Genomic DNA, 15,449 nt, shown 5'->3' with positions numbered 1-15,449 from the left:
TGCTGAAGATTAGGACTGGAACGGAGAGAACACCTTCTGCTTCACATTTCATAAAAGAAAAAAAAAAAAGGATGGGCCATCTGGGCTTCCACTGAGAGAGTTGGAAAAGCAGCCAGTAAGGAACCCAACTTGATTCCCTGCAAGACCAACATTTTTTTTTTCTGAAGAGCTTGAACTTAAAGCCTTAGTAACAGCAAAACAAATATCTTCATTAAATAAATAAATAAAGATAGATACATAGATAGATAGATAGATAGATACATATAGAAAAATAAATAAGTCCAACAAAGAGTAAAGATGAAAACTGAAACTTTTTCAAAGCAATTCTTTCCTTATGATCAGCCTTTGTGCTAAGCTAATTAGCAGTTGGTTTTGTGGCCTATTTGGATTGGAGGGATCAGTTAGTTTTTATTTTATTTTGCAAAGCGCTTCCAAACACTTTTGGATGTGACTAAACACTTGGAAAATAAAAAATTGACTGGCTGATTAAACTGTAACTGACTCGTAAAGTACGTTCTCTTCAACACTCCCTACTGCCAGAGGAAGGAAACTCTGCTCTATTGACTGGACTGCATGCATCTCTTCTCATAGGGGACGTTACTGACGTCAGTGAGCAGGTCCACCGACATGCTGCCATCATCAGCGCAACGTCTTTGAAGGCAGCGAGAGCCATGCGGGGGCCTCATCCTCCTCCTCTTCCTCTTCCTCCTTTTCGCTCGCATAAACATCGTCATGTTCGAGCATGTGCGCACGGACACGCGACTCCAGCACGCCCATTAGAGCTCGGTCTCTTGTCAGTTTGCACACACAAAGGCATCGTGTTGTTGCGGCTCAGTCCAACATTTTTATTTATTTTTTGCCCCCCAACCACCCCCCTCCCCGCCCCACACACACACACACACACACACACCATTTCCCTGCCTTTGTGGATCTGGCATGCTACATCAGAGCCCCGGCTCCATTTAGAGTCCATTTACGGCGTTCAGTATGAATTATTGAAATCGCCGGGAGATTTTTTTTTTTTTCCATTCCCCTCTCTTTTCATAAAATCGAAGTGAACAGAGAAATTATAATGGCTCTAATCACCGCAGCGATTCCCTGCCTTTAAAACAAGCGATGAGCCGCTCGCACAGAATGGGAAACCGGGTAATGAATGCACAGAGGGAGGGAGGGAGGGAGAGCGGACAATGGCTTCGATGGTGAATGCTGGGGTTTGTGAAATGGAAATGAGGAGACTGACAGACACCTTTAAAAAGGCCAGAGCAGCTGAGCTGCACTTTTGATGCCTGTTTCCCCCCCGACAGTGGCTGGAGCAGGTTTGAAACAGAGGCGCTGCCGCGTTCGAGGCTAATGCTGCTCTTTAAATGTACGTAACTGTTAATGTCAGGAAGCGCCACAACAATCGTTCTCCGCACTTCCCGAAGAGCACAGGTGGTGCCAGTCCTACTTTCTCCCCCCCTTCCCTTTGAAAACTGCCGTTATTCCATTTGCAAGCACTTAAAGTGGGATTCTACTACTACTGCAAACAAGATTCAGTGAACACACACTCATGGTTTGTTATTTTGGCAGAACCTGCACCTTGAGAACAAACTGTATCTGTTTTTCGAGTCTGTGTGAATATGATCCATTGATACACAACATCTACAGCGATACAAACACCTCTCAGCGTTGTGTAACTAGAAAACACGTGCAGCGCAAAACTGGATTAAACGACTTATCGATTAGGGCTAACCTAAACAACCTGAAACTACAGAAAGTGGGGACTGGGCTGCACCAACCTTGAGCTGGGGGACGGGCAGGGGTCTATTGTCCTTGTCCAGGGAGATGAAGATGAAGAAGGCAGACACGGCGCGGTACTTCTCCTTCTCAGCCAGAGAGGCCACATCCACCAGCACCTCGATCTCCATGGACCTGTTACTGGTGAAGGTGAGCCGCCCCGTCACTGTCACCACACAGCCTGGCGAGGAAAAGCGGAGGTCAGGAAAAACTACAACTGGAGATCTGGACAGTTGGCTCGGAAAAGCTGACTTCCAAAGCCAAGAAGGCTAAAGTAGTCAAAACTGCACTTTGTCATCAAGACTTTGACTTTGAAAAACTAGCTTATAGCTTTGTCATACAGTTATGTATATGTGCTAATTACGTGCACACACTCCACCCAACACCAAGCACTGCACTGGTCGTATGAACTCAAACTTTTTGCCAACCCAACAACTTTCATAGCAACTTCAACAAGTTCATGTTGTACTGGACACAAGTTCTGACAGCGCTGGGCACTGTTGACGTGCCTCTCCATTCTCTTTGATGTGAATGCACCACTGCTGCTGCTGCTGCTGCTGCTGCTGCTGCTGCTGCTGGAGGATGATGTTATCTCAGCAAGCTCGAGAATAAGAGGTTCACAAAACTCTCTAAAGGCATAAATAATAAAAGAAACAAGTAAAATATAAAAGAGCTCTTATCAAAGTACGTGCTGCAAGACGTACCTCACGTTTCAACGTATCTGAGCCATTAGTTGCTGAGGCTCTCTCTCTTGCATGCGCAAGTATTTGAGGGATAGAGTACAAAAAAATTGATCATTGAGTTTTATACAGTCTTTTTTTTTTTTTTTTAAGTAATAATCAAGTCTGGACGCGAAACTGTAGAGAAATGAAGAAGTTGTTTTTTGTGTGTGTGCTACCTCAACTCAGACTTCTCTGCTGCACAGTTCTTCAGTTCTGCACAGGGTTTTTTTTCTGTCACTCTGGAAACAACCAGATTTTGTTTGGCCAGAGGAAGGTCTTAAATCATCTGCATTAAGCCAGAAATGTTTTTCTACTGCAACCAGTATTACTGGCAAACAGACACCAAGCGCGTGCGTCTCTCGGTGGACAGAAAGATTGCGCTCTGGTACAGCAGTTGTTGAGATTGTACTTTAAGCATGCTTTAAACTTCAGGATACGGTGAAGAGCAGATTTTCTTTTCACTGACTGAAAAATAACCTCTCAGGTTTCTGTCTGGACCTCTCCAAACAAACACTAGAATGTTTTATCAACATATGTCAAGTTGTTTTTTTGATGGATGAAAAGGAGGAGTAGGACCTTCAATATCAACAACCGCCGCGGCAGCGCTTGCTTCATTCTTCCCAAACATTTTCTCGGATGCTTTCTCTTCTTCATCATGTCTCATCATCAAACAGTCACCTTGGCGAGGCACTATTCTATTTCTACTGGTCTTTTGGGCATTTTAAAACTGTTCAGGGAAAGAGAGAGAAAAGACAAACAGCAACTAAGACAACTAAGACAAGTGCCGTCACTTTCTAAATGTATATATAGTGTACAATATACATAGTGATTGAAAATATTCAATTGCAACAGTGCTACTTGAATAAGTGCATGTGCTTAAGCATGACTATTAAATGTTTTTAGACTGCATGCATTCATAATAGTTGCAACTACTCTATTATTCATCACTATATATGGCAATTAGACTGCCAATTTCTTGATAGCTCATTTCACTGTCTGCCAAAGATAATGTCTCTTCCTTTCCTCTCTCCTCTTCCCACATCTCTGTCTCCATTGTATTTAGTTTTTTGTTTTTTTTAGAACAGCTTGATGTTATTCACAAACAAAATTTTCATACTCATTGCTACATTTAATAAATACATCTTCATTTCATTCCCACCATCTAAGTGCTGCGTGCTGCCTTATGTATGGTAAAGGGTGTATTTTAGTGCACTACAATAAAGAATGCTCAAAGGTTGTTTATAATTTTGTTTGACCCAATTCAGTTTTTTTCTATTTTAATTTCTCAGAATTCTGTTTTGTTTTTATCTTGACTTTCATGTTACCTTTAGAATGTGACAAGCATGGGCTTTAGCTTAATTTTTAATTTATTTTGTTTTAAAAGAACGGAATTGACCTTTGAATACAGTTGTATTTTTAAACTCATATTTATAATTTATCATTTATCATTTAAGTCATTTTCTGCTGTTTCTGTACTTTGGGTTGAGGAGAGAGATGTGTGCCTTTATGCTGTGTGGCTTCTCAGGAAGTTTCAAACAAATCAAGTTTTGACTTGGCAGGGGTGAGAATGTTTGTGAAGAGGCTCAAACCACATTATCCGATTCATGAGCGATGAATATTCTCTTCGGACAAACTCCTCCTTCTCCCCCCCGAATAAAATGGCATAAAAGACAATTCCATTAGAATCTGACTCGCAATATATTCTGGTATTCAGGTCCTTGTGCAATCACAGGAGGCCTGAGCCCCAGATTCTAGTCGCTGTAGTTGGTTTTCCATTTTGCTGTCAAAATCTGTATTATTTTCCAAAGCACACCTATTGGGTTGTTTTTTGTTTATTTGGTGCTGTCACCTGGAGCAAAATGGGAAATCTACTGGTGATATAACACCTCAGTCAGTGCGGAAGCCAGGGGGGATCATGTCACCACCTCCTGAACTCTGAGGACAGAGTGAGGCAGCAGCTGGAGTGAACCCAGGCAACTGAATCGCACCCAATCCCACAAATACCCCCGCCGTCCTCCTTGGCTTCTCACTGCTGACTCCGGCTTCAACAGTCGACTGTATTTGGGAATGGTGGCCGGCGTACAGCGGCCGGGAGCACTTGTGCCAGTCAATGATACATGAAAAATCGCCACTTCTTGATTTTGCGAAGTGAAGAGATGCAGCCGCTCCACTGTTAACATCATTTTCATCATAACCATAACACTAAAATGTAAGCACTGTGCGCCTGGCTTACATCGTCTCGGGAACAGGACCACTGACCAAGTAACCGTGCAGCAAGACAAATTGCTTCCTCTTCCCTTTTTTTTTTTCAAGAAAATTAAGATTCCATTAAGCACTCAGGGATGCAGCAAAGTAGGACTGGCAAGCAAGCACACCATTGGATTTTAATAAGCAAAAAGCTTCTCAAAGTTTTGATTCATTTCAGTACCATCATGCTTTGAAGCTGCCACTTTCCACTGACACGAAAGATAACCTGCACCATTAGACTGTTTATGTCAGAGACTCAAAGAGGGCACAAAATGGAAGGGTCAGTTAAACATTTGCAGCAAGACATGTCTTGCATTTTCCACTCTGCCTTTTGCAGTTTATCTGTCGGGGAGGATGTTTATTTCTTCTAGTATATATTAGTATATTGCTCCCCAACTCTTCTTTTAAAGTACTTGGTGTTCTTCAAAGTGTTCCAAAGCCATGTTCTTTGTGTCCCTGAGGCACCAAAAACTAGGTGGATAACTTCAAAATAATTCAAAATTCAAAATTGAATTCATCCACAGGGGAATCTCTGCCTCGCAGCCACAACCCTGTCCTGATGATCACAGAGTTGTAAGAGGAAAGTAGCGGGGGGGGAATCAAAAATAGTTTAGAATCAGATCTTGGTTATGGGAGAACAGGCCCCATGGAGCTGAAATGCTTATGAACAGTAACAAGTCAAGAAACAGTATTGTGATGATTTGTTTCCCCTTATACCTAATCTTTACCTTTTTTGATCTTGCGGTGGAAGTTTATCGGGTCCACAGAGGCAGTGACGATGTTGGTGTTGCAGTGCCGGGCTGCCACGATGCCTGCAACCTCATCCATCAGCTTCATGGTCACACCTGTGTTGTCACACACACACACACACAGTCATAAGATATACCTACCTACCTAGAGGATCCATATATTATGTATACAGCAATAGTTTGGATGGAGGAATTCTGTTTGCAGGTTGTCTGCCCAGCTGCTTCTCCGACATTCAAGAAATAACCTCCCTGGAATACGCTAATGTTCCTGTGAGTCAGGAACAACATCTTGAGTTCAGCGACAACCCGGAAGAGCAGAAGTTCTCAAACTACGACTGCTATAATGATGCCACAACCCGGGATGCAGCTCCCTCTTGGCCATGAGATGTTGCCATTAATGGCACTAGAACATCAGGTTATTTACAATTCAGTCATTAGTTTGGAAGGACTCTTGTTCCACTTTTCACTCTGATTAAATTATATAAAGTAAGAGATAATGGGCTTTCTGCAATTCGAGGACTGTTCACCTGAATTATGAATGTGTCTCTGCGTCATTTCCACAACATTAACTCCCCGTACTGACTGATTAGTTCGCCACTGATTGTTCATCAAGGGTCTGCCATCAACAAATGTTTTGACTGACTACAAAGTGATTGGTGAACGTCCACAACACTTTTGCAAAATGTTATTTCAGGCCTGGAGAGACCACGGACAGCGAAGCATTAACAGCATTAATAATTGTCTCTAATGAATAGAATATCCTCATTTAACATTTTACTTGGAAGGCAATCTGTCTTGACCATCCTCACAGTGAGAAAATGCTGTGGGTACAAGTAGCAATGTTTTGTGGGTAAATTTCCTCTTCTTTCATTCATTTGAAGGGACAAATGTTAAAATTCTCAATTGTAATTAGTTGTGTGCACTCAAACCTTCAAAATGTCAGAAGCTCAATACGCTGAATCTATTTCATATTTCTGAAGGGCAAAGACCCCATGTAAAAAAGTTTGGCACAAACAAAAGAGGGAGCAAAGCCAGTCAGCAACAGCTGTTTCTAAAACCAGTCTGAACCATTGTTATTTCTTGGCTTCTTCACCCCACACAACTTTGTTTTGTTGTTGTTGTTTATTTCTATCTGTTGACTATTTTATGCACTCCGTTTCAACTGTTGCTCTTTTCTAAAATACTCTATACTATAAATAAAGTTGCCCTGCGATGAACTGGCGACTTGTCCAGGGTGTCCCCTGCCTTCGCCCTAAGACGGCTGGGATAGGCTCCAGCAGACCCCCGTGACCCTGACCTCGGGACTAAGCGGGTATGGAAAATGGATGGATGGATGGATAAATAAAGTTTAGATTGACTGAGGGATTTCAATAAGTTGTTTAGTAGAAATTGTCTCAATTCCACAATGGTTGATATGTACCGGTGGGAGGAATGTGAAATATGTTGAAATGTCTGTTGCTGCGTCACACTGCAACAAGACTGTGTGCACTGGCTTTTTATGGATGAGCAATTCTGCTTATAGTCTTTATTAGATTTAACTGTGAGTGAACTGAATCCAAGCTGTTCTCCCATAAAAGATTAAATTTTAACCTAAGGGAGGTGAGTTTTTGATTCTGAAGATGCTTTGAGGGAAAGATCACTTTAAATGAGTTAGAAACAGGAAAAAAAAAAAAAAAAGAACTCATCATCCAATAGTTTATGGCGCTTTCTGCCCATTAGCCAGATAAAAGCCCGGTAATGATCTGAAGAGTGAGGAAGCACTTAAAGCACGAAATCCAAGTTGTAGCTTTTAAAGTTACTAATGAAGCCCCTTTATTCACGACCAGACATTCGAGCACAGACTGTTCTGGCTTGTGTTTTATGTAATGGAAACATTTGTTTGTGGATTTCCTGCAGAAACTGGGATGTTTCCAGCAGGAGCATTTGGTGTATGAGATGAAAGCAAACACAACAGAGGTGGAATCTGTAGTTTCAGCCCACTATGATGGTTGGTGTGCGACACTGGGGCCGCCCTGTTTGCTTCCCCTTGGTTGCTTTTTTGCATGTCTAAAATCAATAAGCCTCTTTGCTGATGCCTGCTAACGCTCCCGAAGGCTTCCACCATCTGCACGGGTGGCTCTATTTAAGACCGCCAAATGTGTGGGAGTACAAACAGCATTTCGGCGAACTCCCGAATGCATCAATTGCTGTAAAAGAGGGCCCACTGGGTTGAGTTAAGATTTAAACGTGGGATTACTCTTAAATCCTCTGGTCCTCCATCGTAGGGTCAAATCCCAATACATGTTTTTGAAAAATGATACCATGAATGGAGGGTTTGTTTGTTTTTTAACACGTCAGCCATTTTCTTTACTGAACAGGATATTTATGAACAAAAAAATTGAAAGTGAGATGATGTCTTTTAAGTGCAGCCAGGTGCTGTGAAATAACAGATCCATTTTGTCATGGCATTAAAGCCCGGAGCACCTTTAACTCGTATAGAAATCCTGTCGACAGAGGAAGTACATCCATCAGAAATGCTCTCTGATCAAGGCTGTTAATGTGCAGAGTGCACAGAGACAGCAACAGCATTTCAGACAAAACTATGTGTGTGTGTGTGTGTGTGTGTGTGTGTGTGTGTGTGTGTGTGTGCGCGCGCGTCCGCGCATCACTTCCTGCCTTAAGCCCACCATGAGGCGCTTTTCTTAACCACTCTTGTCTTTCCTCTTTCAGTCTCTTCAACGAGAGTGAAAATTGATGGGATCTCACCTAAGATTTGAAATTTCCCCTGAGTGCCAGTTACAGGGAGGTGGCCGCCGTTTGAAAGCTATATGATGGTCGTGTCCGGGCTAGCCGATCTCAGCGGGGAAGGATCATGACTTGACAAGATGATGAAAAAAGGGCTCAAACACAGAATTATTTTACATTGAAGTTTTTCTTTCCAAGCTGAAGACTGCCTGCCTCAATAATTCTCGACAGACATCTTTCGCATGCTAACAGAAAAGAAACCAAGGAAATGAAGCTTTGTAAAAGTAGCTTTTTTTTCTTTCTTTTTTTTTACTATTTAGATTGTATTATGTATGTGCACATGATTATCATTGTGTCTGCATTATGAGCATTTTTTCTTTTGCAGCTGTAGTTCTATTGGTCAGCAACACATCAAAAACACGCGTCGATTCCAAGCACAACTGAGTGTGTAAAAACGATGCACCAGCCCTAGAAAATAAATAAATGTGCTAAATGTTTTGAATTTCAAATGTGATGCCAGTTGGTCTTGTTCTAAATAATCACCAAAGAGCACATAGTGACAAGCTCGTCACCGAAACTGTACTTTCTGCTTCTGTTCTGGCTAACTAACCAGAAACATTACACTAGACACGTTTTTTCCTCTGGGAAATGCCTGTTGCAATATGCATGGTGTAGGTTAGTATTTTTAGAAAAAATATCTTAAATATTACATTCAGGGCTGCTCGATTGGATTGTTGCATAATGTTGCCAGACTGACATAAACGAGCACACAACGTTCAGTTTCAACAGTTGCTTTTTTTCTTTTATTGAGGGGTTTGGAGGGGCAATCTTATTTTTTTATTTATTTATTTTAAATGTACAGCAATAAGATGATTATGTTGGCGTGTTTAACCTGTGGAAAGGTTTTGCCATGCTGACAACATGTGAGTGTTCTGTGAGATGCAGCGGCACCAAACAGCAGCTCTGGTGTGCGGCTGAGAGGCTCTTATTGAATAAATCCTCGGAGAAGACTGACCGCGGAATTATGATTTCATCTCATTTGATTTGGCATTTGCAAATACAATGAGACGCTACATTTGTCAGTTTTTCGTTCTTATCCTCGGTGATGACAGCATTTCATCAGAAATTCAATTCATTCATTCAAACCAAATGTCAAATGAGGCTGACACAGAGCAGTAAGAACTGCCATTCTGTGACCATGTCATAGCTTAAGAAAGGACAAAAAAAAGAAAAGAAAAGCAAACGAGTAAAAGCGATCTGTGGATGTGGCTTTGTGCTTTGGACCAGGGGTTTCTGGGAGATTTTCTGGCTGAGCAGAGCAGTGTAAGTGGACTCCTGTGGTCTTTTTCTGCTGCGCCTCAGTGTCAGCAGCTCTCCACCAGGGCTGAAACTAGTGGGTGGAAAGGGATAAATATCTCAGTTGAAATATGTTCTTCGCTGCTAAAAACTTCTACAAAAGTTCCACTTCTTTGATTAGTCGAGTGAGCCCAAGGGGAAGAAGATTACTGCATGTACTGAGCACATGATCCCTGACCTCAACTGGGGATTTTGAGGACTGGAAGACTGTTTGGTTTTATTTGCAGTAAGACTGTCTAGTATTGTGGGTTGCTGGGTTTTTTTTTAAATTGTATTTACTTAGTTTCTGTGGTGATTTTCCCATTTTCATATTTTTGTTTTCACATCATTTACAATTAAGGCTTACACCATCATTAAATTTAATCAAAAAATTAACTAAACAAAAAAAAACTATTGTTATTACTAGTATTTCTTTACGCCCAGTGTGATGCTCAGTCAACGTCACTAAATACTGCCCCCATGTTAACTGCAACTTGTGAGATATTTCTCCAGAAACTCCAAAGGAAGGTTCAATTTATCATTACAGCATGAAATATAAATGAGATTTTGTTCGACATTGAAGTTGCCTAAGGCCACAAAACCTGTGTCAGAGGACAGTTAAAAAACACAAAGCAAAAACTTGTCTTCAATGATCATCTTTATCAGCAGAGCTGCTCTTGCAACGGCTGCACATTAAAACCAAAACGCTCCCCTTGAGTAGACAATGCAAAAGATTAGATTTAAGGCTCAATGTGAGACTGCAAATAAGGACAAGCAAGGCCAAGACAGCCCTGGGCCTGGCGTTACACATTCACAGGGTGACATGGCACACTATTCTCCCTTTGCCGTAGGGCGGGAACTCAAAAGGCGAGGGAGGGATGGGGGATGCGAAGGGGCGGGCGGGTGTGTGCTGTACGAAGAGGAGAGACAGCTCAGTCCAAATGGAGGAAAAAAAGGGGCAATTAGTAACCAAGTCCCCAGTGCAGCCCAGTTGGCCACAGGGCAGAATACCTCTGTGATTAGATCCCTTCTGACCATTCCCCCCCCAAATCTTTGCGCACAACGGCGCTCGTCTGCAACAGGCTCGGGAACAGGGGGGCTGTGGGGGGGGGGGAGAGTCTCCCGGGCACAGTTCTCGTCTCCCATCAACTCTCACCACTAACTTTTTAATTAGGACCAGCTCAGGCACAGCACACTGCGCCGGGCAGGCCCGCTCATGTGAGTCGGGGCGAGTGCCGGACCACCAGATATCGACAGCCAGGCACCGGGTGACCTCTTGCCTCCCTTCACATATTTTCTCATCAGCCCCCTTAAACTTGCGCCGTCTGTCTCTCCATCTCCACGTTCTCCCTCTTGCCCCCCCGCCCTGCCCTCTGCCCACCTTTCGCCCAGCGCTGACGGCTCCCCCGTCTCCCTCCACTCCTCTTCATCCCCTCCCCAAGCAGTGCTTTAATCATGGACAGTATCAAACGGCTCAAACTGCCTCCTAATGAGCCGTTACTATAGAAACAGCGCCGGTTAACGTTACGGTTCCACAGCAACCCACCCACGTCCTCTAAGAAAAGTCCTATAAGCTGCTGTGCTCCTTTCTTGATCTTTGAAGCAGTCTCGCTGCGTGGCAGCTTCAATTGAACACTTGCAATCAGGTCTTCAGTTCTAAACAGGCGTCGCCTCTGTTACAGTGAGAACTGTCCCCGTGACCAGGACAGGCCGGGAACGGTCCATGTTATACAGCTCCTGTTATAGAAACCTGTCAGATATATGGTCTCCAGACGAAACGCGTCCCTGGCTGTGACAGTAAAGGTCAGTGGCTCCGGCAGGTCACTTCATAAAATGAAAACTTGTAAATATAACAGCAGCCAACTTGCTGTTTGTCCTGTTCTGTTAAATCTATCACAAATATACTGTTTGCTTTATCATATTTCCCAAGCAATAATCTAAGTAAAGAACCATCTTTCTTTCTTTTCTTTTTTCCGAAAAAGGAAAAAATCTAAAATCTACCATGATTATACTTTGTTGGTTTGAAGACAGCATCAGGCTCAATGTGCATTTTGTTTTCATTGACTTCTTTTATTGGTGGTCTATATACAGCAGAATATTTGTCTTTCTTTCTGGCATTCCTTTTCTTTTGGAGGACTTTTTAATGCATTCATCCCTGGTCCTTCTTCTGGTCAAGGTAAAACCCCAAAAAACAATTTTTTTTTTTGGTGTGTTTCTAAAGTTTGGATCACAGTCTGAAGCAGTCTCCCTTGCAGTGAGTCTAAAAACTGCAAGGTATTGCACGCATTACATCGCAACATTGTTCCATTTCCAAAGGGGACGTCTTGACGTTCAAACTATTTCCCCTGAATCTCTCACAGACTCCACCAGTGGAACCTGTTTTTCTGTATTTCGGCCTCTGAATCGATGGCAGTTTGGAAGGGGAGAGAGAGATCTAAGGGTGGAGGTTACACACACGCAGCCCCCCCTGCACGCACGCACACACACACTCATCAAAGGTCGATGATGCAAGCTCCAATGGACATATCCTTGTCTCTCAGCATTCCTCTGTCTCAGGCAGTGACATGTTTTTATACTCACTCAGTGGAGATCAGAGCAGAGGACAGATAATATAGAGCCACAGATGATGAATGTGTTCATGCACTCAGGCAATCTCTGGCTCAACCCTCTGTCACTGTCACACAGGCACACACACACACGTGCTCGTACGAACACACTCACAGAGAGGACAGATTCAAATGGTGCATTGTCAACATTTGCTATAGTTTTGAACGTTTCAGTGTGTTTGTCTTGATCAGACCGCAAAGCTCTCCACTTGTGTTAATCAAGAGCTGTTTCCATGGCAACAGTTGGTGTTCTTCCTTCCGACGTCAAGTAAGGAGCGAGCAAGTGAAGGGAAATGGAGGAGGGAAGTCAAGATTTAAGATGAGGGGACGCGGACATTTGTCAATAGTTGCAAAGAAAAGAAAGTTGAGTTAATGGACTCATCTCAAAGTTACTGTGCGTCTCATCTCCACCAGACAACAGTCCGTGGGCCCAGTTGGTAAGAAAAATATGTGCTGTCTGACCAATAGTGCATGTGTGTGTGTTGTTTCTTGGAAAAGAACAAAGCGAACTGTTCAGTGTGTGACTCTGAAACCACTCCTGACTCGAAGACGTAGGTTGTGCTGCCAAGACAGTGAGTCAGAGCGAACTGTCCAAGCAGCTGTCACATCTCTCGCTGGCTGCACCTGATCCGACAGTGACATTGGATACATTTTCATCTGCATAAAAAAAAGCAGTGAAACCTTCAAGATGTCAGTAAATGCGAATTTGCCAGGCGAATAATTCACTTTTTTATTTCAAAACATCTTGAAGTCAATGCAACCTTCCACACCGGCATCGAATTTCCACAAAGTGAAAAAGCGGCAGTTATTTTTTCACCCTTGTGTCAAATTTTGTGGAGGTAAAAAAAAAAAAGGGGCAAACGGCTAGACCTCTGACCAATCAAAATGATGTTGGCATGTCAGTGGCGTGCTGACCTTACCTCCGAGCTAGCCGCCGTTCCGGATCAATCGGCTCTCGGTAATTTTTTCTCTCCCTCTGCAAACGTGGAGCCAGTTGACGGAGCAGTCCGTCAAATTGTCCGACGGACATTCTAAAGTACTGGCCGAATTTCACTGGGTAAAATTTGAGCTCCTGGATCGTCGTGTTTGAACTCACCCATCTCTCAAGAACTATAATGGCTGCACCCAAAGACTTCTGCCCAGTGTGGAAGGACCTTAAGGCAGGCCTGAATGAAATTCTGAAACAACAACAACCAAAAAGTTTTCTCCTCTCGTTTGAAGTCAGTCACTGCACTGTCCACTGTATCGCTCCGAGGGAGGTGAAAAAAAAAAACTTTTCTGATATGTGAAGAGTACTATTTCTCAAAATGTGCGTTTCCTTTTTGTGAATCTTCAACTTGTGACGTCAATTTGTGCAGATTCAAGATGAGCGGAGACGCACCCATTGTCCAACGCTTTGGATGTCTTGGCAACGCATTCAAAAACATATAAAGACAGACAGTTCAATGGAGTGCTCCCAAGGAGTGTGAATGTTCTTTTTTCCACTTCTTTTTTTTCCTTTTTCTTTTTTTTTTTCTTCGATTGTGTTGTGCAAGCCTCGCGGGACCTGATTCCCACACGGGCGAAGCAGAGGGAAGCAGTGGGTGAGCAGCCTGTCACTATCGAGTAGCACTGTGTTTAGGTTAACTGTGGCGAGAACGCCGAGCGTGGAGGACGGAGAGAGAGGGAGACAGAGAGCGCACCCTGGCTGCCTGACCTGCCTGACTCTGTTATGTAAACAAAATGAAAACAGCAACGGGGAGCATCGCCTAATGAGCGATGGCACGTAAAGAGAAACCGGCCGATGCTCTGTGAGCGTTTCTAATTGACCCGCATCTTTGAAAATCAGATTACTTGGGAACTCGGGCAAAATGAAAACGTCCACAGAGGCACATGTGACTACAACTCCCTCCTCCCGCCGCCCCTCCCTGCTTCACCTCTCCTTTTCACCCAACATTTCTCCTCCGCTCTCCCCTTGTCACCATCTACTGTCTCTCTGATGGCCTCTTTTACGTAGCTGACCTCGATAGAAATGGCAGTGTGAGGCAGAAACATCCTGCCAGAAACAATATATCTCACCAGATTAAAAAAAAAAAAAAAAAAAAAGAAAAAAGAAAAAAGGAAAAAGCGTCTGTTCCACGATGAAATGTCGAACTTGGTTAAGACGCAGACAGAAAGGTTTCCAGTGAGAGTTTGGATATCCAAAAGACTTGGATGGTAGCTTAATTTCTTTGTAGACTGGTTGAAAGAAGTTGCAAAGCTGTTCTTTTTTTTCCTTCTCCTAGTTTTGTGAAGTTAGGAGCCCAACTAATCAAGCGGCCTCTTCACACACAATGCACAATTTAATCATCCTGGGGTTTCAACATAAAAAGCCGAGTCATGAAGAGTCATTTCCAGCCCGTGATTCATCAGGGTCGCGGTGCGTCCGCCCCGTGATTTTCCTACCGCAACAAAGACTTTCAGTTCATTTGTTGAATGTTGTCGATGACTGTTTGCCTGCTTTGTACTTGCCATCCCGCTTCCTCACCGTCAGTGATGTCAGCGCGCACAGTGAGCTAGCGCTGAGCCGTGCAGTCGCACTACTTTTGACACAAACACAACACAAGTCAGACACATTAAAGTCAAACTATTTCTGGACGCAACAATGCATTTTCTCCACGCACCCCTTGACCTGTGCAGATGAAGAGAGCGCTATGTGAAGACTAACAGTCTCTCAAGGAAAATCAGTCTGAATCACAAGAATAATTGTTTTCTTCCTCAGCTTCGATTGTGCTGTGATATACAGGCCAGAGGTGAAAGACAGAGCCTAGACGGCCTCTCTGTGTAAGTTAGGAATAAAACTAAACGAGTGCATGAGATGCGTCTGCTCCATCCTCCCAGTTGCTGTTTCACACACCTCGCTCTGTCCCTAATTACCTGCAGCCACTCACTCGGTGCCTTTCACCTGCTGTTCAGCATTTGTGCCTCATTCTTTCCCTCGCAGCTTTTAAATACCACACTGAGGTCGGGGCGGTCACGGCGGGCTCCTCATTTTGAATACCAAACAGCCCGATGCAGCTTCACAAGTGTACTTTTTTTTCACACGCACAACACCGGTGAACGAAACCTGACGTGACTCGACACAGAGACACCGAGCTCCAGGCTGGAGCTACCGACGTGCGAGTATCGACGCAAATCCGGACAAATTTCAACCACAACTTTGCAGTTGTTACCCGGGACACTGCGAGTCTGTGAGTCAGTGTTTTGGTTATTCAACACGTCTCCAGTCAAGATGCACGAGAAACAAATATTTACATTCTCGGGAGATTAAA

General features: G+C 43.5%; 1 protein-coding gene across 3 annotated transcripts in view; it reads right to left on the bottom strand.

The window, feature by feature from the left end:
- Positions 1 to 15,449, bottom strand: part of acot7 (acyl-CoA thioesterase 7) — a 38,550-nt gene that overhangs the window by 7,818 nt on the left and 15,283 nt on the right. For all 3 annotated transcript variants that reach the window (XM_076041972.1, XM_076041975.1, XM_076041974.1), the window contains 2 exons: positions 5,474 to 5,590; positions 1,779 to 1,957 (listed from right to left, as the gene is read on the bottom strand). In XM_076041972.1, coding sequence (XP_075898087.1) covers positions 1,779 to 1,957; positions 5,474 to 5,590 — 296 coding nt within the window. The remainder of the gene's footprint in view (positions 1 to 1,778; positions 1,958 to 5,473; positions 5,591 to 15,449) is intronic.

Source organism: Nelusetta ayraudi, unplaced genomic scaffold (genome assembly GCF_046127955.1).
Source record: "Nelusetta ayraudi isolate G7.1 ecotype Tasmania unplaced genomic scaffold, CSIRO-AGI_Nayr_v1 ptg000070l, whole genome shotgun sequence".
NCBI classification, from domain to species: Eukaryota; Metazoa; Chordata; class Actinopteri; order Tetraodontiformes; family Monacanthidae; genus Nelusetta; species Nelusetta ayraudi.
This window is presented reverse-complemented; position numbering and strand designations above follow the sequence as displayed.